General features: G+C 43.8%; 1 protein-coding gene and 1 long non-coding RNA gene across 2 annotated transcripts in view; one reads left to right on the top strand and one right to left on the bottom strand.

The window, feature by feature from the left end:
* IQGAP1 (IQ motif containing GTPase activating protein 1) overlaps positions 1–6,902 on the top strand; it is a 103,290-nt gene extending 96,388 nt beyond the window's left edge. The window contains exons 37-38 of the mRNA XM_086711628.1: positions 2,563–2,671; positions 4,595–6,902. Of these exons, the coding sequence (XP_086567754.1) occupies positions 2,563–2,671; positions 4,595–4,708 (223 nt within the window). The 3' untranslated portion in view covers positions 4,709–6,902. The remainder of the gene's footprint in view (positions 1–2,562; positions 2,672–4,594) is intronic.
* Positions 6,903–18,073: 11,171 nt separating this feature from the next.
* Positions 18,074–27,460, bottom strand: LOC147580471 (uncharacterized). Its single transcript, XR_015252951.1, has 2 exons — positions 24,566–27,460; positions 18,074–18,237 (listed from the first exon to the last, which is right to left on the bottom strand). It is a non-coding gene; the product is annotated as an uncharacterized LOC147580471 (long non-coding RNA).
* Between the last annotated feature and the right edge of the window lie 55 nt (positions 27,461–27,515).

Genomic DNA, 27,515 nt, shown 5'->3' with positions numbered 1-27,515 from the left:
TCCAACTTTTTTCTCATTATATTTTGAGAAATTTTCACATTCTTTGAAAGCATCCTTTTTAATGGCCACACAATGTTTCATATTGTAGTTGAAATTTAACCATTCATCTGTACGACATTTAAGTTGATTTTACTTTCTACGTTATTACACTTGCGGTATGTCTTTCTTTATATGTAAATCTTTGGTTTTACCTCTAATTATTTTTTTTATCATAGATGTCTAAAAATGGAATTTCTGGTCAAAGTATTAAAATTATTAAGTTATTATTATAAAAAGTACAAGACCTAAACTTTACCATTGTAACCGTTTTTAAGTGTGTAGTTCAGTAGTGTTAAGTATGTTCACGTTGCTGTACAACAGGTATCCAGAACCTTTTCATCTTACCGGACTGAGACTATACCCACTGGACCACAGCTCTCCATTTCCCCCTCCCCCAGCCCTGGACAACCACCCTTCTGCTCCCTGTTTTCACGTATTCGACGCCTCCAGGCATCTCATATAAGCCATTGTCTTTTCGTAACTGGCTTGTTTCACTTAGCTCAGTGACCTCATGGTTCATCCATGTTGTGGCGTGTGACAGATTTCTTTTTAAGGGTGAATAAAATTCCACTGTACATATACGCACCGCATTCTGTTTATACGTCCGTCGGGGGACTTGTGGGCTGCTTCCACCTCTTGGCTACTGGGAACAATGCTGCTGTGAACATAGAAGTGTAAACGTCTCTTTGGGATCCTGCTCTCCGTTCTTTTGAATCTATACCCCAAAGCAGGATTGCTGGATCACATGGTAGTTTTAAGTTTTTGAAGAACTGCCATACGATTTTCCATAGCAGATGAAAAAATTTATATATATATACATGTATGTGTATATGTGTATCGCCAAAGAATCTGCAGTAGTGTCAGAAATGTATATGGAAGCGCTTACTTGCCTATTTCTTTGCCATTATTGAATAGTAAAGTAATTTTCAATGTTTTTGAATTCAGTAGTTAAAAGATAGTATCTGATTTTATTTTATTTTTTAATTGTTTAAAACATTTATTTTTGAGAGAGAGAGAGAGCATGAGTAGGGGAGGGACAGAGAGACAGACAGATGGACAGATTCCAAAGCAGGCTCCAGGCTCTAAGCTGTCAGCACATAGCCTTGCGGGGCTCGAACCCACGAACCGTGAGATCATAACCTGAGCCGAAGTCGGACGTTTAACCGACTGAACCACCCAGATGCCCGATTTTAATTTTTTAAAGAGAGCTTTTTTTGAGAGAGAGAGAGAGAGCGTGTGTGCAAGCAGGGGAGAGGCAGAGAGAGAGACAGACAGACCGACACACTCCTAAGCAGCCTCCATGCCTAGCAGAGCCCAACTTGGGGCTGGATCCCACAACCCTGGGATCATGACCTGAGCTGAAATCAAGAGTTGGACGCTCAATTGACTGAGTCACCAGGCACCCCTAGTACTCATTTTAAAACTTGACATTTCTTAGAGTCTAGTTGAGTGTGTGTGTGTGTGTGTGTGTGTGTGAATCGTGGCTTATTTGTATTTCCTCTGGTCGCTTTTCAGTTGGGGACCTTGGTGTTTTTGAGGTTTTTTATGTGAGTACTTTATGCACCTTTCAAGTTTGTCTCACATTTATTGTCTTTTCTCTTCTTTTTGTCATTATTTTCTACTGTTCAAATGCCAGCCATTTTTTTGCCTGCCTTCTTTTCAATTTGCTATGATAGGCTTGGAAACCAAATAACAAAGCAAACTGGCTAAAATAAAATTGCTTATCACATGAAGTACCTTTAAGGAATGACCCCAGAGGACCTCCTGTCGAGTAAGATGTGCACGTTCTAGTGTGTGGATTTCATGACCTCTCTTACAGCTTCTCTGTGGCCTGTTTTGCATCATTCATGATTCTTGGCTCTGTTCCTAGTAGATGGGTTTGCTCCATAGTTGAGTTCTAGAAATCTGGGCTGATGTACTTTGATCACCCAGGGAACAACACATTCCCGCCTTCTTCCACTGCCATAAAATTTCTGGGCATGTAACATGTTGAGAGTGAGTGACACCTTAAGAATTTTCAGCAGTAGCAGGTGTATCTTTGGCAACACTCGGTTCATTTATATCTATAGCACCTCCTGTCATGGTTCTTTTTGTCCTGACCCCTTTTTCTTACATACTTCTTGTAATCCTCAAACATGCCTGCATTGATACACACACCTTTCATCCCTCTCCTTCCAGGCCAGTTTTCTGTTGATTATCCTTTTACCGTTAGATTTCAGCAGTGGCCACAGCGAAGACCAAGAATTCCTAGGACATCATGCCTTCAGAGGCCATCGTGGCATTCCTCAGTGGTTCCTCTTTGGTGTGCGAGGGCTGCAGGGAGAGATTGCCGGCCTCTCCCCAGGTCTCTGAGCAGGTGCCACGTAGAGTAGCAGCCCTGCGCTCCTCCACCCGCAGGAGTACTTGGACCTTTATGCTATACCCCTTTTCACTCTTGAAGATTGTCACTCTCCTTTCTACATTTCATGGAATACTGTTCCCGAGGACGTAAAAATATACCCTTACAATGTTATGTTTCAACAGGTTTAAAAATGTTATCTTTGAAATCAGTCCAACAGAAGAAGTTGGAGACTTTGAGGTGAAAGCCAAGTTCATGGGCGTTCAAATGGAGACGTTTATGCTACATTACCAGGTGGGTGTGCGCCCGGCAGAACCGAGAACTCTGTAGGTGAGGTGGTTGTGCTCTCGTCGAGGCAGGGAACCCGTGTGGGGACGGCCGTGCACTGCAGCACTGAGCTGGGCTCCACACGGGAGGGAAGGAGCCCAGGGGCCCCGTGCTCTGGTGCCCCTGGTCTGTAGTCCCCAGAAAGGTCTGGCGGGTACATACGTCTCCCAAAAGCTTTTACCTCAAGCTTCTATTTGTGTTGCCACTAAATCCAGCTGGTACCTTGACCTTGAACAAAATGCTTAAGTGTTGATAGTAGAAAATTGTAAGCCTACTCAGTAGCTTAAAATCTTTTCTCTCATTTTGACTTGATACAGGTGCTTACATGTGTATTTCTGACAAGGCATGTGTAAATTAGATCTTTTTAAACTGAATCCCATTTTAAATTCGGAAAGAACTTTGCAGTGAATCATTTTATAACATAATTTTACCTAATTTTTATGTTGAAATATCTCCAGTTTTTACGCGTGAGAAAAGCACCAGGCGCCACGAGGCCTCCTGGGCGCCGCCCTGAGTCCCGCAGCTTTGTGTGTGTCCCGGTCGGTTCCCGCCCCTTCCCTCCTCCCGCCGCCCGCTGCTGCGCTCCGTCGGCCTGGCAGGCGCCATCTCTGCACGCGCTGACCCTGCGTCCGCTCCTTTATTCCCCGTCATTTACCCGAGTGGGGTGGGGGGGGCTTTCACATGTGTTCCCACCTCCGAGCCGCAGCAGCCCCAGCGGTTCCTCCTCCGCCTCCATTGCCCGTAGAGATGCCTCCGTTGACTCGGTTGGCTCTTACCTCCCACCCCCCAAACCGCGAGCTCCTCAAGGGCCCGTAGCGTGTCTTTGTTTCCTTCTCAATGCTGAGAGGCCCTCCGAACATGTTAGCTGGGCAGAAGTGCGAGGGTCCTGGGAGGCACGCCCTCTAGTGCTTACACAAACGAACATCCTGTCGTGCCTTCAGTCTCACCAGACCTGTGCGCGCCTCAGGTAGCGCGTTCACCCGCGCACATTCACAAAGTATGGAGTGAGTGCTGGGTGCGAGGTGTCATGCCGGGTGGGTGACGCACCAGGGCCTTCGTTCTCATGGAGCCGCTAGGATTTTTCCAAAAGATGAGTACGTTGATCTTTTGGACGCTTCCGAGCTCTTTGACTCTTGCTTTCTCATCACCTCTGTTCTGAAGTTTATGGGCAAGACCCCTCAGGTTTCCTAAATTTGCTCTGGGCAGAGGAGGGTGCTGGAAAAAGGGGCTTTGCACTCAGATCTGCCTCACTACGGCCAACTCTGTACTGTGGGCGAATCATTGAGCATCTCTGAGCCTCATCTTTAAACTCGGGATAATCACACCTATAGGATTTTTATCAGGACTTAACAAGACATTAATGTGTTTACGTGACGATGAGCGCATAGTAGGCACAGTGCACATTTTGCCCTTTTCCCTCTTGCCTTCAGAATATAAAAGCTTTCTCATGTGAAATAGAAATTAGGACTCTACCATTGAGATGACATTGGTGGCCTTACCTTGTTTTCAATGATTATTTTATCAGAGACTGACACGCCTTCACCCTCTCCAGGTGACCCATCGCTTAGACAAACTAGAGACACGTTATTGTAACTTTGAAAGAAGTATGTGTGATCAATGAGCCTGCTGCTTTTTCTTTCCATGTTTTGTGCATTTGGATATGAACCACACGAGTTCTTACCTCCAGTTGTACCAGAAAGTTCTGTTGACCAGTGTGCCCTGTTCCTCGAGCTCTTGGGGTGGTTGTGCAGCGATCAGGCCCGTCGTGGGGCACTTCTTTCTCTCACCATTTCACACCTGTCATTCCTCATTCCTTCTGGATCCCTCCCTGTGCCGTGGCGTTTCTTGTTCCACAGACTTGATTAACTGTCAGAGTGTTTTTCCAAACAGGACCTGCTGCAGCTACAGTACGAGGGCGTTGCAGTCATGAAATTATTTAATAGAGCTAAAGTAAATGTCAACCTCCTGATCTTCCTTCTCAACAAAAAGTTCTACGGGAAGTAACCAGTCGTTGCCGCCAGCCCAGAGGGAGGAAGGGAGAAGCTCCTCACGGCCGCCTTCCTCGGGTCCTTCTTTACTCAGTGGAAGCAGAGGCCAGCCCTCAACAAAGCCTCAACTCGATGCGCTCCCGACACCGCGTTTTTAGCTCTTCCCGCTCTCGTGGGACGCCTGCTGCCCATTTTTCATAGTGAAATTGTATTTCAGGCTTAGTCTGACCCTCCTGTTCCTTCATTTTCCTCTGTCACGTAGGAAAGAGTGGAACCCTCGCTAAAATCTCTCTCCATCGCTACGGTCCTCGAGGCTGCATTGCTATATCGTAAGCTTTGGTGTTTGTCTGAATCAGCAACAGGGTTGGTGGGATTTGATTTCTTGTTATTTGGAAGCGGGAGCATCAGCGCTGGTGATACACATGCTTATAAGGCACACAAGTAAGATGTCAGGTCATCTAGAATTAGTAGGTTGTCGTTTAACGGTGAAGTACCTTTACATTTATTTCCATCCCGACGGTCACGTGGAAGGACACGGGCTCACTGGTCCTCCTGTTGTTCTGTGTGTGCAAGAGCCAACAAAAGTCACTGTTCTATGTTGAAAGGAAAATTTCTAGCAAAGAGGAGATATGGTTTTTAAATTTCACCATTAAATTGGAGCAGTGCTGTTGGCATAGCTCTCTCATCGGTGGATGGGACACTCCCACTGATAAAACCCAGCTCTCTAGGCAAATTCACAGTGCTCTGTGGTGCCCGCTCGACTCTGTTGGTGCACAGAGGTGGGCTCCGTTCTGGAAGGCATCCGTTCTGTCCCTATGGCCAAGGGATGGGCGAGCCCTAGCGTAGAATGTAATTGTCTTCAAAACTGTTTTCTATCTTGAGTGCCTTATTAAAGTGTAGATTGATTTCTTAAAATGTGGGTGATAGGAATTTTGAAGATTTATATAATGCTTTAAAAGCCTTTAGAATACTGTAAGAGAAGGGTTTTTTTTTTAAAATTGGCTTATCTGTATATCTGAACTCTTAAAACTTATAGCTAAAACACTAGGATTTATCTACAGGGTTGCAGGGAGATAATCCTGCTTTAGACAGACTGAGTCAAAAACGAAACCAACCAACTGATGTTAACTGGGTATTAACATCTTCCCATTTCTTTCTCTTGTCCTGCTGCCCACACTGTGCCTTTATTTTAAGAGCTCCCATTTTCTGGGTTTAGTCAGAAATAATTCAATTCTAAACGTTGAATTTAGGAAACTTTTGTTATCAGATAAAATGTCATATAGTTAAAGCAACAACAACAACAACAACAAATTGTTTATCCGGGAAAATATATTAGAAATCATGCTACTACACCTCCATTTACCCCGATGTTTCGGTTCAGTATTCTTTTATCATAAAACATAAAGTTTAACAAAATTAACTTACATGAGAAAATTTACTGCTGTATATTGAAAGCCAATAAACTGTTTCATTAATAACAAATTATGTGATGTGTCCCTGTTACAAATGGAAGCGTTGGAGATGTGTTTTTCACGGGAGACTGTTTACCCGGTCAGGCCCACCGTTGTGCAAATCTAAGTCGTCCGAGTCTCCTCACGCTGCAGGCAGGGGAGAGGTGCCGTGGCCGGAGACTCCACACCAGCCTGACCTTGTTTTCTACTGTATTCTGGAAGATCAGTTTTTAGGAGACCTTCTCCTCAGATCAAAAGCAGATACTATTACAAGTAACGTCACCTCAAAAACTGGGACCAAAGTGTCAAGTCTTTTACCTTGAGGATGCCCATCCCAAATGCTTGTTGGGCCTCAAAGGCCACATGCATGACAGACCGCGAGCAAAGTTTACAACTCCCGTGATGAAATACGATGTGTCAACTATTCGTAAGGATCACAGGGCCCTTGATGCAACTTCTAATGCAAAATGGCACAAAATGCACTTGTAGATTTTGCTGGTGGCCGTGTAGAATTACGGTTACAACAGCATCGAGAGTGCCCCGGCTGAACTCAAGTCAGGCTCTGAAACCTTGTAGCTCTTCCTGTTTCTGCTTATTAGCTGCGGCGCTCTCTGCCCCGTCCCTCCTCCTCCCACCTTGTCTTCCACCGGCTGTCGTGACATTTATCATGAATTTACTTCCGACGATTTGGACTGCCCATCAGATTGCTGCACACAATTGCCTTTGTATCTCTGTATGAAATAAAAGGTCATTTGTTCATGTTTGTGTTTATTTTTCTCAGTTTCATTGTTAGTAGTTCCTGTTCGACAGCGTTGACTAGAGCAAGATGTAATGATTGAAAACCACCACGGTCTCTCTGGGGGAGCCAACCCAGGTTATCTGTCAGATATCTTTCAGAATTATCTGAAAGTGGTGTTTAACATGGGAGTTGAGCCTTTTTTAAGTAATAACTGCTTACAGTGGCCTGGACCTGAGGAGATCTGGGGGCGGGGAGAACACACAGCGTATCGCCTCTGATTGGCTGACGCTCAGAATCACTGGAGCCTTTGCCACTATCCTGTGAACCCCGCACACCGGGTGTGGGCACGCAGTCACAGGAGACCCCTCAGGGGCCTTCTCTGCTCCATCTGAGTGCCAGAGGGGACTGGGGGAAGTCGCGTCCGGACAAAGTAAATAGCAAAAGGGGAATCACTTAAAAATACAAATATGTATATACGCATCCTGTTGTGTTTATAAACTGTGGCCAGACTCTATTGGGAAATTAGGGACTAGGAAAGAAGAGGAAAAACAGAATCATTCTCCAGTAAACCAGTGAAAAATGGGAGATGATGGCGTGAGGGGGACGGTGATGCCAGAGCAGGGCTCCCCAGCCAGCAGCCTCCGGGGGCGCCCCTGAGCCTCCACTGTCTCAGCCTCTGTCCTTGAAACAACTTCGGCTCTACCGTCCTCCTGCCAAGAAACCAAGGGAGCTAGGTGCTTATCAAGACATAAGATGTTAAATAAGGAAACCACACAAAGGGAAATAATAGTAGGAAGGGAAGCGGGTACCCCAAGCAACGCAGGTAGACGGCGCGTGTCCCCGGAGGCCTCTGCAAACCCATGAAGAATTTGGCACAGCTGCATCCCTCTGCAAATTTCAAACTTGACAGTTCCTTTTTTTTTTTAATGTTTAAATTACGAAGTATATAATTGCCAACATACTGTGAGTTTCAAGATAAAAATTATTTTGCTTTTAAACCTATAGAACAGAACCCCCGATCCTTTTTTTTTTTTTTTTTTTTTTACACTCAGTGCTCACCACAGTGAGTGTGTGAGTGTGGTCACATCTGTCACCATACCTTATTACAATCTGTTCCCCACGCTGTACATGACTGACTCTGGCAAGTTTGTACCTCTTAATCCCCTTCATTTTACCCACCCTCCTGCCACCAATCTGTTCCCTGTAAAAGTCTGATTTTTTTTCTTTCTTTATTCATTTGTTTTCTTTAGACTTCACATGAGTAAAATCATAGGGTATTGGTCTTTCTCTGATTTATTTCACTTAGCATAATACCCTGTAGGTCCATCCATCTTGTCTCAAATGGCAAGGTGTCATTCTTTTTATGACTGAATAATATTCCGTTGTATATACACAGTATCTTCTTTATCCATTCGGTGGACACTTGGGTTGCTTCCATAGCTTGGGTATTGAAATAATGCTGAATAATTGAATAATGAATTCTGGGTTCTCTATTCTGTTTCATTGATCTATGTGTCTATTTTTGTCCCCCTATCCATTTTTTAAACTTTTTTTAAAAGTTTATTTTTGAGAGAGAGAATGGGGGAAGGGCAGAGAGAGGGGGACAGAGGATCTGAAGCGGGCTCTGCGCTGACAGCAGAGAGCACAATGTGGGGCTCAGACTCATGACCTGAGCCAAAGTCAGATGTTTAACCAACTGAGCCACCCAGGTGCCCCCCCTATCCATTTTTAAAGGTACAAAAAAAAGTTTAATTTTTTTTATGTTTATTTTTGAGAGAGAGAGAGAGAGCGAGTGAGGAGGGGGAGAGAGAGAGGGAGACAGAAAATCTGAATCAGGCTCCAGGCTCTGAGCTGTCAGCACAGAGCCCGCTGACATGAATTCATGAACTCATGAGGGGCTCGAACTCATGAACCATGAGATCATGACCTGACCTCCTTGTCAATTCAGACCTTCCATGTTTTTCCTCTTTAGACTCATGTTTCCATTGCACTTCCCTCAGATTTTTATCCTACCATTTAAAGCATAAGTCTTACTTTTTATTATTCTGTCACAATTATCTAAAAAAATAAAACTGTGTTTTATCTAAGGCTGTTAATGCAATCCAGGAAAATGTTTTGTCATTATAGTTCTTGTTAGTGTATATTCGATCCAAGTCATGTATTGTCTTGACTGTTGTAAAAGTAAGATATTTGAAATGCACTTCTTAGATAAATGAAGAATTAAAAAAAAAATTTTTTTTAACGTTTATTCATTTTTGAGAGACAGAGACAGAGCATGAGCAGGAAAGGGGCAGAGAGAGAGAGAGGGACACACAGAATCCGAAGTGGGCTCCAGGCTCCGAGCCGTCAGCACAGAGCCTGATGCGGAGCTCGAACCCACAAACTGCAAGATCATGACCTGAGCTGAAGTCGGACGCTCAACCGACTGAGCCACCCAGGCGCTCCTAAATGAAGAAATTTTTAATGAAAGTTTAAGAAACTTATGGATAAATGTTACCACTTGTCAGAATGAGATAGAGGTCATGACCAATTCTCTTCCTATTTTTTATTTTTATAAATGTAAGCTCTGAGACTCTTTGCTGTCATAATAAGCATATGAAAATGGAAGGTGTTTTGTTACAGTGATGTTATCTATTTGGGGGGACTCCTTAGTTTATCCTAAGAGTCTCAATGATTTGTAATAGATAATTAGAACATGATTAGGTCTTCCAATTTTGTTAAAAGCCAAAAAATTTTACCTGGTGTGGAAAAGAATTTATTATTCAGTCATGAGACACCTCATCCACTTTCTCCAGACTTGGGAAGTAGACAAGGAGCTTTACTAAGACTTTTTAATAACTATGAATTAAACTCTTAACCTTTTGACTTAGAGACAACTTATTTAACCTAATATGCTAAAGATGCTTGGGGAAAATGGAAGTATTTTAATTCTCCTTTACACTATAATTTTTTAAACTTTTTATTAGGGGCGCCTGTGTGGCTCAATTGGTTAAGCATCCAACTTCCACTCAGGTCATGATCTCATGGTTCATGAATTCGAGCCCCATGTCCAGCTCTGCTGACAGCTCAGAGCCGGGAGCCTGCTTCAGATTCTCTGTCTCCCACTCTCTCTCCCTCTCCCTCTCCCTCTCCCTCTCTCTCTCTCTCTCTCTCTCTCTCTCTCTCTCAAAAATAAACATTAAAAAAATTAAACTTTTTTTGGGCACAAAAACAGATCAGTAGAACAGAACAGAAAACCCAGAAATGGACCCACAAACATATGGCCAACTAATCTTTGACAAAGCAGGAAAGAATATCCAAAGGAATAAAGAAAGTCTCTTCAGCAAGTGGTGCTGGGAAACTGGACAGCGACATGCAGAAGAATGAACCTGGACCACTTTCTTACACCAGACACAAAAATAAACTCAAAATAGATGAAAGAACTCAATGTAAGATGGGAAGCCATCAAAATCCTCTAGGAGAAAGCAGCCAAAAACCTCTTTGACCTCAGCAGCAGCAACTTCTTACTCAACACGTTTCTGGAAGCAAGGGAAACAAAAGCAAAAATGAACTACTGGGACCTCATCAAAATAAAAAGCTTCTGCACAGAGAAGGAAACAATCAGCAAAACTGAAAGGCAACTGACAGAATGGGAGAAGATATTTGCAAATGACATCAGTTAAAGGGTTAGTATCCAAAATCTGCAAAGAACTCATCAAACTCAACACCCAAAATACAAATAATCCAGTGAAGAAATGGGCAAAAGACATGAATAGACACTTCTCCAAAGAAGACATCCAGATGGCCAACCGACACATAAAAAAATGCTCCACATGACTCATCATCAGGGAAATACAAATCAAAACTGCAATGAGATACCACCTCACACCTTTCAGAATGGCTAACATGAACAACTCAGGCAACAACAGATGTTGGCGAGGATGCGGAGAAAGAGGATCTCTTTTTGCACTGCTGGTGGGAATGCAAGCTGGTGCAGCCAGTCTGGAAAACCGTATGGAGGTTCCTCAAAAAATTAAAAATAGAACTACCCTACGACCCAGCAATTGCACTGCTAGGTATTTATCCAAGGGATACAGGTGTGCTGTTTCTAAGGGGCACATGCACCCCAATGTTTATAGCAGCACTATCGACAATAGCCAAAGTTGGAAAGAGCCCAAATGTCCATCAATGGATGAACGGATAAAGAAAATGTGGTATATATATACAATGGAGTATTACTCGGCAATCAAAAAGAATGAAATCTTGCCATTTGCAGCTACGTAGATGGAACTGGAGGGTATTATGCTAAGTGAAATTAGAGAAAGACAAAAATAGTAAGGCTTCACTCATATGAGGACTTTAAGATACAAAACAGATGAACATAAGGGAAGAGAAGGAAAAATAATGTAAAAACAAGGAGAGGGACCAAACATAAGAAACTCTTAAATGCAGAGAACAAACTGAGGGTTACTGGGGGGGTTGTGGGAGGGGGGATGGGCTAAATGGGTAAGGGGCATTAAGGAATCTGCTCCTGAAATAGTTGCACTATATGCTAACTAACTTGGATGTAGATGAAAAAAAAATAAACTTTTTTTAATTAGGGAAAAGTAACATACAAAGAGGGAATAGTATAATGAACTCCAATGTGTCCCCTAGGTAGCCTCAATGATTGTCCACACATAGTCAAACCGTTTTCTTCTCTAACCTCCCCCTAAATTCCCCTGGGGTTATTTATTTTTTTTTAATTTTTTTTTCAACATTTATTTATTTTTGGGACAGAGAGAGACAGAGCATGAACGGGGGAGGGGCAGAGAGAGAGGGAGACACAGAATTGGAAACAGGCTCCAGGCTCTGAGCCATCAGCCCAGAGCCCAACGCAGGGCTCGAACTCACGCAGCGCAAGATCGTGACCTGGCTGAAGTCGGACGCTTAACCGACTGCGCCACCCAGGCGCCCCCCCCGGGGTTATTTAAATCCCAGACACAGCATCATTTCAACCACAAATACTTCAGTATGTATCTCCACATACATACATAGTAGGTATCTCTAACATATCTCTAACATATTGTTTCTAATTAGGGAGCCATTGTGTCTGCAGGAGACATTTGGCAATATTTGGAGATATTTTTTGTCCTAACTAAGGGGATGCTACTGGCATTTATTGGGTAGATGCCAGGGATCCCGGCTAATATCTTAACAATGCACAGGACAGCTTCCCTCAACAAAGAATTATCCAGTCCAAAATGTCAATAGTACCGGGGTGAGAAATCTCAATCTTTACATGTAAGGACTTTTGAAAAAAATCCCCAAACCATTATCATATTTAAATAATTTTAAAAATCAGACATGGAATGCTTCAGTTTCCCCATCTTGTACTTGCTCAAATAGTTCATATGTTTGAATCAGGTGCCTAACAATGTATACATATTACATTTACTTGACAAGTCTTTTAAATCTTTCATCTATAAATTCTCTCTTTTCATTTTTGAGAGACAGAGAGAGACAGACCGTGAGTGGGGGAGGGGCAGAGAGAGAGGGAGACACAGAATCTGAAGCAGGCTCCAGGCTCTGAGCTGTCAGCACAGAGCCCAACGCAGGGCTCGAACCCACGAACCGTGAGATCTTGACCTGAGCTGAAGTCGGACGCTTAACTGACTGAGCCCCCCAGGCGCCCCACTCGCTCTCTTTTTTAAAATCTTATAGTTTAGTTGATGTTGCTCCTGTAGAATTTATACATTCTGGATTTCTTATATCTTTGTGGACCTCACTCAGTTTCAACCTTTTGGCAAGAATATTTCAGAGTTTTTATTACATCACACCACCGACTTACCTTTTCATGATGTAAATAAAGACTGGTCAGTGGGTTCAAAGTTGCCCATTTGACATATTTTTTAAAATAACTTTCCCATCAGCTTTTCATCACATACCCATGCATTCAGCAGCCACTGATAATGACGGCCTAGATTTCTTATTTTACTGGGGGTTGCAAAATGGTGATATTCCAAATCTATCATTCCTTCTTCATTTATCAGTCAGAATTCTTCTAAAAATAATTTCCTGTCATCAACTATTTGGTTACCTTGAGGAATATTCATACAGGAAAAGATGATAAATACTCGTTATTTACTGGTTTCCCCTGACACCTTCCAAAGATGACCGCTGAGGATTTTTTGGGTTGTTGGGTTTTTTTGGGGTTTTTTTGTATTTTTAAAGTCTTTATGACTCCTGGAGTTTTTATAAGATTATTTTTATGTTTATTTATTTTGAGAGTGACAGAGAGCGCAAATTGGGGAGGGGCAGAGAGAGAGGGAGACAGAGAGTCCAAAGTAGTGTGGAGCCCGACGCGGGGTTTGAACCCATGAAACCATGACGGATGCCCAACCAATTGAGCCTCCCAGGTGCCCCGAGTTTTTATAGATTTGATGTCTTTCAATCCACTGTAGGTTTTTTGTTTGTTTTAATGTTTATTTTTGACAGACAGAGAGAGACAGAGCATGAGTGGGGGAGGGGCAGAGAGAGAGGGAGACAGAATCCAAAGCAGGCTCCAGGCTCTGAGCTGTCAGCACAGAGCCCGATGCGGGGCTTGAACTCACAGACCGCGAGATCATGACCTGAGCCGCAGCTGGACGCTCAACTGACTGAGCCACCCAGGTGCCCCTGTTCGTTTGTTTTTTAAATGCTCAAATTGTCTCCTTTGCTGGTGGAAGTAACTTCACAGTGACAGCGATTGTTGTCACTTTTGGCATGACCCCAGTAGCCTTTGGTAGCGCCTTGCTTTCTGGGATATGTTTCACTTTCATCTTGTTTTTCTCACCACAGACCTGGAATCAACCGTTTCTCCAGGGAGCCCTGGCAACTTTTAGTGGGAAACAGAAGTAGGGAATACGGTCTTGGTGCTGGGAAGGCTTATGGCCCTTAGGTTGCCGTTGTTTCTAAGCTTTTTCAATGAAGTAGTTACTTTTGTTTGTTTTTTAATAATCTCTCTGTTCAACGTGGGGCTTGAACTCACGATTGTGAGAACAAGAATTGCATGCTCTACCAACTAAGCCAGCCCGGTGCTCCAATGAAGTAATTAATTTTTTTATTTTTTAGAAAAATTTTAATGTTTATTTTTGAAAGAGAGAGAGAGAGAGAGAGAGAGAGCGTGAGCAGGGGAGGGGCAGAGAGGGAGACAGAGAACCCGAAGCAGGCGCCAGGCTCTGAGCTGTCAGCACAGAGCCCAACTTGGGGCTCAAACTTGTGAACCACGAGATCGTGACCTGAGCCAAAGTTGGACCTTAACCAACTGAGCCACCCAAGTGCCCCTGAAGTAGTTACTTTTAAGAGAACATTTCCTGGGGCACCAGGGTGGCTCAGTTGGTTGTGCATCCAGCTCTTGGTTTCGGCTCAGGTCCGAGATCTCAAGGTCATGATCTCTCCTGATCGTGAGTTCCGCCTGGCCTCAGGCTCTGTACTGACAGTGCACAGCTCGCCTGGGATTCTCTCTCTGTCCCTCTCTCCCTGTTTGTCTCCCCCTGGCACGTGTGCGCGCTCTCTCTCTCTCTCTCTCTCAAAATAAATAAACTTTAAAAAAAGAGAACATTTCCTGAGTTCATAACAAGTTTTTAAATAAAACGCTTTTTATATATATATACAGCCTTCTGAAAGGGAAAAATTAATGCCCTGATTAGTAGCATTTGCCAATTCCGTGGGGTCAGTGCTTCCCCGTCACTGATTTCAAGCTTGTTGACGCTGGTCACTGAACACAGACTTTGGAAGAGAGGCTGACCTCAGTTCTAATGAGCTAGGACTAAACCACCAATCTTATTCCAGAAATAATTGGGAGTAGTTATGGATTTTAAGAAGAATGAGAAATATTCAGATGTGGACTTGAGACCCACGGAGGAGGAATGGGGCTAAGGAGGTAAGACTCAAGACAGCGTGGGCGAGGTATGTTTCGTGTGGCCCTGCAGACCCACTCTCCGCCCTCACTTTCCTCTGTGCCCTGGGAAGCTGGCCCCATGGTCTGGGGCACTGTTTCCCTCCAGCTTCTGCTTGTGTTTGGCCCACAGCGGGCATCCCAAGGAGACTGGAGGTCTGGGGGAAGGCAGGGTTAGTTAGGACTTCTTCTGGGTTACCACCAGGGCCTGCCTCTCCCTACCAAACGCCAAACACCCACCCTCTGCCCTCGGCAGTAAGCAATCCCTCCCCAGGGCCCTTAGGGCACAGAGTGCTAATGGTTCCTGCTCTAAATAGCAGCAGGGGAGCCTGATCCCTAAACCCTGCCCGCTGTCTTTATTAACTTTTCTCCAAATTACCAGTTTGTGTGTGCCATCTGTTTCCTGCTGGGACCCTGATACACAAGTGGACCAATTAAGGCCTCAATCAGCGAGAGATTGGGTGGCCTGAATTGGATAATGAGCGTTAGTATGGACAGATGTGAGTGAATTCTGGGGATAGTTAGGAAGTAGAGGTGACTTACTGGCTGTTGGGCACATGGACCCTGTGGGACGGGGCCAGGCAGCCCTCCGCCTGAGTTATTCACCATCAGGAGTGTTGGGGAATGGGGAAGCACTGTGTTCCATCATCCCACCGGGTGGGCAAGTCACAACGGACGTCGGCATATCAATACCACGGGAAACCTGCTTAACTTCTTGTTACCGAGCTCCCCGCAATGTATTTGACATCGAAATCCGACCGCTTACGTTGCAGGAAACTTCTGTGAAACTCGTGTTCCTTGGGCCACACTCTGAAACGCTAAGCTTTTAAGAACTAGAAAATATTACTTAGGAAACAAAAAAGCAAAGACGTGCATTTGTATCTCACGTCTGCTAAGGAGTTTTAGATTCCATTCTACATCTCAAGTTTGGTAAAATTATTGCTTAAACATCGTTGACCTTAAATTGTACATATTGATTCTCTATTTTGCCCCAAATTGTCTAGGAAATAACTCTGATATGAGTATGTAAGCATGTGTACTTGAGAAAGATTGTACTTATTCATAGCCACTGGCCTTTGCCTCTGGAGAAACACATTCCCAATTCCAGACGCAGAGATCTGGAGGGTGAAGGAAAAATCTGGAGGAAGGTGTTGAACAGACACATAATAGAAAGGATGACACGATAGGAGTTGAAGGGTCGCTCCTCTTATAAAAAAGCCAGCTAAGAAAGAATGAGCTTTGGAAAACAGAGCTGGTGCTCAAACACCTGTTTCCATGAAAAGAAACTGATATTCCTTGGAAAAATGGCTGATTCTGGGGCTGAGCAGAGAAGTGCTAGATAAGCCTAGGTCATCTGGCTGTGTCCAGAAGAAAAACAACAACGACAACTAAAAAATGGATGGGGACATGTTAAAAGGACACAGAAGCCAGCTTGAAGGTCAAATCTGGGATAATTTAAGTACAAAAATAGTAACAGTAATGGATCATATCCTATTGGATAAAGTGAGAATTCATGAGCCCATTCTAAGATAAACAAATAGGGAAAGGGCAAGAATCATCAATGGAGGCTAAAACTAGTGGGTGCAAGTTGGATAGTGAGGTATTTATCTATTCTCAAAGTCTCTCCCTTCAAGAGTCTTATTGATTACAGAAGGAAAAATTAAACTTGACAGTGGAGGAAACTGGCAGACCCCACCTTAATCAAATGATCCAAGCTTAACATCAGTAATGGGACAACTTGACATCATCTGCCTCCTGATGGACAAATTGAGAAGAACACAACATTGTCCCTGTGGTATTCCTGCCAAAAATGCATAATCTGAAACCATGAGAACATACAAGATGAACCCTAATTAACGGACATTCTACACAATCTACACATCATCTGCCTCCTGATGGACAAATTGAGAAGAACACAACATTGTCCCTGTGGTATTCCTGCCAAAAATGCATAATCTGAAACCATGAGAACATACAAGATGAACCCTAATTAACGGACATTCTACACAATAATGGACTTGTCACTTCAAAAATTTCCAAAGTCATGAAAGACATAAAAATTGAACAACTGTTCCAGATGAAAGATGCCAAGAAACATAACTGAATATAGGGAATGATCTTAGATTTCCATTTGCCGTAAAGAATATTACTGGGAGGGGAACCTGGGTGGCTCAGTCAATTAAGCATCTGACTCTTGGTTTCAGCTTTGAGCCCCATATCTGGCTCGGTGCTGACAATGTGGGATCTGATTGGGATTCTCTCTCCCCCCCCACCACATAAATAAATAAACTTTAAAAAATAAATAAACTTATAAAAAGGAATATTAGTGGGTAGTTGGTAAGCATTCCAATAAATCTGTAGATCAGAAAACAGTACTATATCGATGTCAATTTCCTGATGTTGATAATGACACTGTGATTATGTAAGAGAATATCCTTGTTTTTGTGAAATAAACAGTGAAGTACTTAGGGATAAAGGGGCACATACCAACTTACTCTCAAATGGTTTAGAAAAAACTATATATAGAGAAAGAAATGATAAAGTAAGTGCAGAAAAATACTTAGAGGATCTGGGTAAAGAATATATGAGGTTTTTTTTTTTTAATTTTATTAAGTAATCTCTGCAGCCAAGATGGGGCTCAAGCTCACAACCCCAAGACCAAGAGTCGCATGCTCTACTGACTGAGCCAGCGGGCGCCCTAAGAATTCTTTATTTTATTGCAATTTTTTTCTTTCTTTCTTTCTTTTTTTATAATGTTTGTTCATTTTTGAGAGAGGGAGAGATAGAGGCATGAGCAGGAGAGGGGCAGAGAGAGAGGGAGTCGCAGAATCCAAAGCAGGCTCCAGGCTCTGAGCTGTCCACACAGAGCCTGATGTGGGGCTCGAACTCACGGACCACGAGATCATGACCTGAGCCAAAGTCGGACGCTCAATTGACTGAGCCACCCAGATGCCCCTATTGCAACTTAAAAAAAAAAAAAAGTTTATTCATTTATTTTGAGAGAGAGATCACGCATGAGCAGGGGAGGGGGCAAAGAGAGGGAGAGAGAGAATCCCAAGCAGGCTCTGCGCTGACAGTGCAGAGCCTGATGTGGGGCTCAAACCCATTAACCATGAGATCACCACCTGAGCTGAAACCAAGAGGCGGATGCCTCACCGAGTGAGCCACCCAGGCACCCCTGCAACTTTTTTATAAATCTGAAATTATGTAAAATATAAAAAGTTTTAAAGAAATGAGGATCTTTACGTGCATCAGGAATGATTTTGGCTGCAAGAAAGGAAAGCTGACGTCTAGTGATTTCCACAAATTTATTTCACATAAATCCAGAGGAAAACTAGGTGCTGGTTAAGCTATCCAACAATGGCAAAGTTGTTTTTTGTCTTTCTGAATGCTGAATTTGTTCTTATGCTTTCTCTTTCCCTGGTTGCAAGACGGCTCCAGAGCTCCAGGCATCACCTCTGCGTTCAAAGTATATAGAAAAAGGGGTTAGCGGTGGCTAAATGTGTTCCTAGTATCTGAAAACCCAAAGTTTACCTATAAGTTTTCCACGAGGTTTGCCCCTACGTCTCAATAACCAAACTGGACATGTTGCTGACCCCCCAGATGAGGGAGGCTGGGAAGGGGGATCTGCCGCTCTGGTCTCTGCAATAGAAGATTGGAGGGAATGTCTGCCAAACTAAGAAGCTGAATGCTTTCAATTTGAAAACTACAGGCCATATTAATTCTTGGACCCATCCTATGATTCCATTCTTAACGGCAGCATTTCTTAAGGTTTGACCCCCAAACCACCTGTAACAGAATCATTTGTTACAAAGGCAGAATCCTGGGCTACAGTCCAGTCTGTAAAAGTCATAATCTCTGGGGATGGGATATAGGAATATAAATTTTAAACAGACACCTGGGTTCCAACAAAGTCATAGACAAAGGCAAACGGAAAATAGTAACATACCTAGAAATACTGGGTAAAACATAACAAAATCTGTAATGCATACTTGAACTCACAAGAAAAGAAAATTCTCAAGTGACTAAAATAGTAAGCATGTGGTTATCTCTTCCAGCAATCTAGGAGTTTCGAGTTTTAAAAGAAATCCACACTTTATTCAGATTTCCCCAGTTTTTTCCTATTATCCTTTTTCTGATCCAGGACTTCACATGACATTTAGTTATCACATCACCTTAGGATCTTCTTGGCTGTGAAAATGGGAGTTTCGGTTTTTAATGCCCAGAGAGTCCCAAGCCAGGACCCTCAGGTCCTCAGGTATGTTGGGAGAAGCAGTCTTCCTGAGCATTCTCGGACATTCTGGTTGGTCATGCCACAAATGCAAACCTCTGATCCTTCTTTACTGGGCATTTCTCAGGGATGTGTTTGCAGCAAGCAACTCTGAGAGATCAAGTAATGCCTTCTTCCGGCACAAAGAACAGGCTCGTTCTATTGTAACAGAACCCACTGTATGTGCATCACCCCAGTGGGACTTGATGGGTAAGGAGAATTGACACAAAAATGATGCTCATGCTGCTTGCTGTGTGGTGTCTCTCACCCAGAAATCTCATGCCTGCTGCCAGAATCCATGAAACAGTAACAGATTACTGCATTAGCTTGTAAGCAGGGTAAAATTTCAGCCCAAAAGAGTGAAATCTATCCACTGGCAAAGTTAACAAAGAAGTTTGGCTATTTCTGGCTGGGCTCCAGGGGAAAACAATCCCCTTAAGAAACCAAAAACTTGGATCGATATGGGCTTAGGGTCTGCATTTATAGTATCCATGTAATGAAATCCCCATGTCTAGTAACTGATTCTCCTATAGCTCATGGAACAAAGCAAAACTACATTTCAGTCATATCCCCACTCCCCAGGATTCCCACAGGAAAAAAATAAAGCCCCCTAAAGATGAAAGCATAGCTAAAAACTTTAGGAAACAATTCATCATAAGCAAGAGCGAGTGGATACAACAAATAGAATCAGAGGTCCCCACACTTGTGCTAATAGAACTACATGCTGAAAGAGAATATCAAACTAGTATAAAGGCATGAAAGAAGGAATTAAAAATAAGAAAAGAACAGACTCTAAATAAAGATCAGCCAGATTTGAAAAGATTAGATGGGAAAACATAGTTCTTAAAGAAGATAAAACTCAATAGACAGGTTAAGCAGCAGGTTAGACAGAGCTGAAGAGAGGAGTTAATAAAGTGGAAGATAGATCTAAGGAAATTACCCAGAATGTAGCACAGAAATAGAGTGGGAAAATATGAAAGGGAGGTAAAAAGATATGAAAAATAGAATGAGAAAGTTTGATATACATCTAACTGAACTTCGAGAGGGAAAGAATAGAGAATATAGAGAAGAAGCAGTGTTTGAAGAGATTTTTAGAAAAATTTCTAGAACATTTGAAAGGTGTGTAGCAGAGTCTTCCAGTTGTTCTTCAGTATATGTTCTCCCCTCATGTAATGCTATGGTCCTTGGAGTGAGGTCCCAGAGCAGGCAGCATCAGCATCACCTGATAGCTTGTTAGAAATGCACATTCTCAGCCCTATCCAAGATCTACTGAATCATACATTCAAAAGTGGGGCTCAGGAATCTGTGTTTTTTTTTTAATTTTTTTTTCAACGTTTATTTATTTTTGGGACAGAGAGAGACAGAGCATGAACAGGGGAGGGGCAGAGAGAGAGGGAGACACAGAATCAGAAACAGGCTCCAGGCTCTGAGCCATCAGCCCAGAGCCTGACGCGGGGCTCGAACTCACGGACCGCGAGATCGTGACCTGGCTGAAGTCGGACGCTTAACCGACTGCGCCACCCAGGCGCCCCAGGAATCTGTGTTTTAATAAGCTCTTCAGTGATTCTGATGAATGCTAGTTTGAGATCCACTGTTCCATTATAATAGATTCCTGATTTTTAGCTGGGCAAATGGCTTTCTTGTATTTAGGTGTGGCCATGTAAGTTCTGTTCAATGGGATGGATATAAAAAGAAGTTAATGTAGCAGCCTCTGAGAACCTGCCTCAAGAGACACAGTGCATATGCCCTTTTCCCCATTCTCACGTTCCTCTATCTTGTTCTTAGAATGTTGGTGCCACCATCTTGCACCATGAAGTTGGCAAAGCAATAAGATAAATACCTTGACTTCCTTCCTTCCTTTCATTTTCTTTCTTTCTTTCCTTCCTTTTCGTTTCTTTTTTTTCTTTTCTTTTCAAGTGAGCTCCATGCCCAATGTGGGGCTTGAACTTGCAACCTCAAGATCAAGGGTCACATGCTCTACTGACTGGGTCAGGCCAGTGCCCTAATAATACCTTGAGTTCTACATGGGAGAGAAATAATCTTTCATTCTGTTTAAAGTCACTTTTGGGGAGATTTTCTGTTGGAGCAAAATCTAATCCTTATACAGGTCTTCAGACCGAAATATATTGAGTTCTAAACAAGATAAATAAAACAAAATCCACAACTCAGCATCTTGTAACAAAACTATAAAGTAACCAAGACAAAGAGAAAGATTATCTACAAAGGAACAGAAATGAAGCTAACAGCACCAGCCCTGGCACCAAAAGAAGCCAGAAGACTTTTTTTAAGTCTTCAAAGTTCTGAACCTTCAAATAACTGATACCATAAATCCTGAGCAATTCTCTTACAAACTTTATCAAACATGAAAAGGTATGAGAATAACTTAGACCAGGTTCAGCAATCTACAGTCACTGGGCCAAATCTGATCCACTCTCTGTTTTTATAAATGAAGTTTCATTGGAATCCTGCCCTGTGAATTTATGTGTTGTTTATGGCTGCTTTCCTGCTTCAATGGCAAAGGTGAATAGTTCCAAGGAGATAAGACCCTGTGGTCTGCAAAACTTACAATACTTACTGTCTGGCCCTCTGCAACGAGAAGTTTGCTGATGCCTGACTTAGACAAAGGAGACATCTTAATGACTGTGAATTCCCAGTGTTTTCCTTCTGTTCTTCATAGGGAGATGCCCAGGGGGGTGGTGGCTGTGGTCAGCAGGCCTGAGGAGCTTCAAAATAAAGCTCCCAGGTTTGTAATTCCACTTCTGCTGGAGCAGCCACGTGAGCATCCGGAAACAACTTGGCTTACGGCAGCACACACCGTCTAGGTCCTGATTCTGGGTCCAGGTTCGGGTCTTGAAATTACTTTTTTTTTAGGTTTATTTATTTATTTTGAGACAGAGACAGAGAGCATGAGCAGAGGAGGGACAGAGAGAAAGACACAGGATCTGAAGCAGGCCCCAGGCTCTGAGCTGTCAGCACAGAGCCCAATGAGGGGGCTTGAACTCATGAACCGCAAGATCATGACCTGAGCTGAAGTCAGATGCCCAACTGACTGAGCCAGCCAGGCACCCCCAGGTCTTGAAATTCTTGGGGTGTCCAACTTATGCCCCCTTTCCTTGCCTGTGCCTTAGCTTTGCACTTTTGTCCAGGTAGGGGCTTTCTGCTGGAAGACCTGGCCATGGCCCATCACACATACATCAGTTGTGAGTGACAAAGGGGAACAAAGAAAGCTGAAACCAAATGCCTGAGAGTCATGATTTACATCAAAGAATCTCAGAGAGTGGACCAGAGGCACTAGAGGAAGGGAGGGACAGGGCTGAAAACACAAATATTGCTTGAAAGCGTGTGCAAGGAGTAATTAGACGCCCAGATCCCCTCCCTGATTGCTCAAAGCTAAGTGATGACTCCTTTCCTCCGTGACCGTGGACAGGAGGTTATACTTCTAGGGAAACTGAGCCAAAGAGATTCTGAACTTTGGGTAAGGCAAAGAAAAAGCTGGGAGTGAGGTGCCACCTGAAAATGGGTAAAGAGCAAGCCACATCAAATGGTGAGACACTTAGGTCTTTTTTCCCACTTGGCGCTCAGAATGTAGTAGCCAGGCTTATTGTCCTGGAGGGTAGACTGGAAGATTCCTCAGGTGGGAGGAACTGAGTGTGTAAGACAAAACAGAACAAGACAAAACCGATCCTAGGGATACTGTTATCTGGGGGACAAGCAATGAAAACTCTGGGTTTCTCTCAATACCCTACAGCGAATTCACAAGTCAAGAAGCCCGGCACATGCACACAGAGCTTACAGTCAGTTGTTTAAAACTAAATGGCATTCATTCTTTTTTATTTTTTCCTGATGTTAATAGAAATACATACTTCTTTTTAAAAATGCATATCATTTAGGGCCACCTGGGTGGCTCAGTCGGTTGAGCGTCCGACTTCGGCTCAGGTCATGATCTCATGGTTTGTGCGTTCGAGCCCTGCGGCAGGCTCTGTGTTGACAGCTCAGAGCCTGGAGACTGCTTTGGATTCTGTGTCTCCCTCTCTTTCTGTCCCTCCCCCATTCATGCTCTGTGTCTCTCAAAAATAAAAATAACCATTAAAAAATATTTAAAAATGCATATCATTTAGAAATGTGTAGAACAGGGGTGTCTGGGTGGCTCAGTCAGTTAAGCATCTGACTCTTGATTTTGACTCAGGTCATGATCTCATGGTTCATGAGTTCAAGCCCCAAATCGGGCTGTGTGCTGACAGCATGGGGCCTGCTTGGGATTCTCTCGCTCCTCTCTCTGCCCCTCCCTGCTTTCTCTCTCTCTCAAAAATAAACAAAAAAAAAAAAAAAAAAAAAAAGAGAGAGAGAAAGAAATGTGTAAATCAGAAGATAATTTTCCCAGTAGTCTCTACATCCTCAAAGGCAACCATTGTTAACCATATGTTGATATGTTTAGACGAATTTTTTTTCATTTAAATATAACTGGTCCTGGTTTGATTCCTGTGACAAAGGCCAAAATAACAAGGCTTTAAACAAAATTGATTGTTATCTTTCAGTCACATAATGCTCTAGAAGGAGTCCAGAGCTAATAATTGTGGTTCCACAGTGCTGGGGTCCCAGGTCCCTTTGCTACCATTGTTCTGTCATTCTCAACACATAGTTTTTATCTAATGGTCTAAGATAGCTCCTCCCAATGTAGTTACTGCAACCATATTCCAGCCAGTGAGAAGTGGAAAGAGTCCACTCTCCTTTTGTCAAGTAACTGCTAGAGAAAGTTGCCTGTATTACTTCTGCTCACCCTCTATTGGGTGAAACATAATCACATGACCACACCTATTTGCTAGGGCCACCCTATTGGGTGAAACATAATCACATGACCACACCTATTTGCAGGGGAGAGTGGGAAATGTAGTCTTTAACTGGCTTTAGTTGGGTGAAGCTGTGCCCAGCTAAAGGTCAGGGTTTCTTTTAATAAAGGAAGCAGGGGAGACTGGGCATTGGGAGATAACTAGCAATCTCTGCTACAGAATACTTAAAAATACATATTTTAAAACATTTTTATTTCCAGAAACAAGGAATTACACATATTTAGCATCTCTGTCTAAATTATGAATTTAGAGTAAAGGATCACCAGAGATTCGGGGAAAGCCTCTCGATGGAGATCAAAGTGAACAAACTAAAAACCTGACCTCCGACAAGACAGAGGCAGACAATGTAAGGAGTAGAAGAAAACGTAAAAGCAGAAACAAACAACCTGTAATTAATAGCACGTCTATGAAATGAGTACAGGATGCTGTTAGAAAAGAAATATTCAGAAACCAGGAAAAAGCTCTTAGAAATTAAAAAGATAATCACACAAATAAAAGTTGAATAGAAGGGTCAGAGGATAAAGTTGAGAAACCGTATCAGGAGACAGAACAACAACAACGAGATGAAAAGAAATAGAAAATAGAAGAAAATTGGAAGAGCATTGTAGAAGACCTATTAGCTGACTGATAGATATTCCAGAAAGAGAGAGCAAAGTAAGTGAAAATTACCAAACAATAAGACAGGTTTTCAGAACTGAAGGGTGAGGTGTCCGGTTTCTGCACACGTATCGCCGCCCTGCACAGCAGACAACGAAAGCTCCACACCAAGGCACATCGTCATAAAACATCAGCACACTAAGCCTGCAGAGAATGGGGAGGGAGACAAAACAAAAATAAACAAACAATACCGGCCCTCGAAAACCAGGTCAGCCACAAAGAAAACAGAATGTGAGTGGCCTTCTCAAAAGCAACCTGAGAAGCGAGAAAACAGTGAAGCAATACATTCAGAGATCTAAGTGAGCAAGACTTCCCGCGAACCAGACTATTCTTAGCGAGGCTGTCAATCAAATAGGAGAGTAAAATGAACACACACTCGGTTGCAAGGATTTTATCTTTTCTGTACTCTTTCTCCCCCCCGTCAGGAAACTATGGGAGAATGTTCTCCACTAAAATGAAGGAGGATGTGAAGCAGACCACAACCCGGGGTGTAGGAAGCAGGTCAGAGGACGGGGGATGACGGGATGGAGGTGAAGACAGGGCCAGCACGACAGCACTCAGTAGGCCCGTAGCGCAAGCAGTCCGGGCGGAACAAGAGGTCAGTGTACTCCGGGAGAGAAGTTTCCCCCCCAGCTGACCATTCACACCCACAGTGATGTCTTCCACTGCTCTGTTGGAGAGTTTGGGAAAGAGGTTGCAATGGGTTGATAAAAATGTAAGCAAATAAAAAGCAGAGGCCGTGATTACCCCCCCCCCACCAACAGTATAAAAATGGAACTATAGCACACTATGTAAGCACTTTAGTGACTTACCAAAAATGATCATATAACCACATTGAAAGAATGGGAGCAGGGAAGATCATATTTTTGTTGAGGATACAAAATAGCCAGGGCATCCTTTTCCATAACAGAAAATAAATAATATCTAAAACTGAAAACAAAAATCACAAAACAGCAGGACAAATTTATTTCCAGTGGGAATTGGGAATTGCTTCTTTTTAAAATTATGGGCCTTGTTAAACTATTGCTAAACAACTCACGTGTATTTATTTGATTAAGGGATTAAAAATGATCAGGCTAACCATAATAAGGATAGAAATGGAATAGGATATCTTCCAAATCAGATAGGAGAAATATGGAAATAAAAACCAGTCATTCAGGGCAATAAAAGGGAGCTATGGTGGACAACTGCCTTGGGGAATCAGTGGATGAACATTGTGGAATTAGTTCAATACCCATTCTGACGTCCAACCGTGCCTTGCTGTATTTCGAAAGCTGGAATTCTGGATGCCATTTTGGCTCTTCCAATCAGACTTTCCCTCTGATTTGGTTTGTAAGGCGAAAGTGAAGCAGGGTCTGGGTGTGTGCTGTTTCTGTTTGTGAGGACAGCCGGGGAGGTGTCTGATTTCTCTTCAGTGGAGTCTTATCATCACAATAGCTGTACAGGTTCAGAAGCTGGCAGCTGTAGAGACAGCTTGCCAATTCAGTAAGTAGCTTCCAGATTTCAGAAGGGGCAGTGGCTCTTCTGGTGGCCTGGTTCTGCTCTCAGAGTCTCAAAGTGGCTCCCAAAGTCACTCCTGAATGGCCAACCTAGAATCTTCACCCTCCAGAGAAATCCTTAAGCCATTTTATACCCTAGAGTAAATCCTTTTGTACTTAAAGTTTCCAGAATGAATTCTGTTCTCTGAAACTGAACCCAGACATTAACAGGAAAGCAGAAAGTAAGAAGAAAAAGTATGGTAAATACCACAAAATAAAACAGAAGAATTCAGTTATAATTAAAATTAATCCAATCATAACAAAACAAGCTAAACTCTAGCTAGCAGAGATACAGTCTCATGCTAAAAATTCTAAGCAATCCAGCTATATGCTCTGAGACACGTGAAAAACAATGAAATACTACTACAGAGCAGTTAAATCATAAACGAATCTCAAAAACATAATAGGAAACGACAAAGGTTGCAAAAGACTATTCGGCATGATGTCATTTTTGTAAAACTAAAACCCAGAAGTTGGTACTCAGCGCAGTTGGCAGATTCATGTATCATACGTAATAAAACTATAAAAACATGAGTAGAACGATACGCACAACAGCGACTAGGGAGGAAAGAGAAAGAATAAGCGTGGGGCTTTAGTTAGGTCTAAATTTATCTTTCTTTAATAAATACCAAGCAAGTGGAGCAGAGTGTTTTAGGTTTAATCTCGAGTGGGGGGCGTGGGTGTCGTCAATACTATTTTCTGTACTCGTCCGCGTGTCTCCCGTGTTGCCTAATTTACAAAACACAGCCCCACTCAGCGCTGCCCATATTCTGCAGGGCGACGTCGCGGGAGAGCAGCTGCTGGACGGCAGAAGAGCGGGGACAGCGGGGAGGCCGGCACCTGGCTGGGGGCGGGGAGACTCGGAGGGAACCTGGAAGAGGGGCGCGGAGTTTGCACGCGGGCGGGGACGGCGGCACCAGGGTGCGCACGTCGCCAGGTGGTTTTACAAACTGAGGTGCGGAGTTGGTGGCTGTCCCTGCGCGCGCCCGGGGGGACCGCGAGCGGAGCCCACCGAGGGCGGGCGTAGGCCCCGCGGCGCCGGAGCCGCTGGAGGGAACGCTCGGGCTTCGGGCGCCCAGTCGTCTCTCCCCACCCCCCCTCGGGGGGGGGGGCGGCGGCGGGCAGGAGGGAGGCAAAGCGGCGGAACTGGGGTGGGGGTGGGGGGGCAAAGGGTGCTGGAAGCCGGTTCCCAAATCGTAATCCCCGAGGCCAGGATGCCCCCCTCCCCCCTGCCCCCCGCGCTGCAGCCCGCCAGTCACGCCGCTGCTCGCACGCGTCGGCGCGGGTGTGCTTTGCAGACGGGGTTCGCTCCGGGGCGCCGCGGGCCGCGGGCCCGGGCCCGGCCGGGAGCGCCGGCTGCAGCCCTCGGGCGGCGGGGCGGCGGGGCGGCGGGGCGGCGGGGCGGCGGGCGGGCCGCGGCGAGG

The sequence above is a fragment of the Puma concolor genome, chromosome B3 (genome assembly GCF_028749965.1).
Source record: "Puma concolor isolate L17-30 chromosome B3, mPumCon1.1.hap2, whole genome shotgun sequence".
In the NCBI taxonomy this organism is placed as follows: domain Eukaryota; kingdom Metazoa; phylum Chordata; class Mammalia; order Carnivora; family Felidae; genus Puma; species Puma concolor.
The sequence above is the reverse complement of the archived record's forward strand: the minus strand, read 5'-3'. Positions and strand labels throughout refer to the sequence as shown.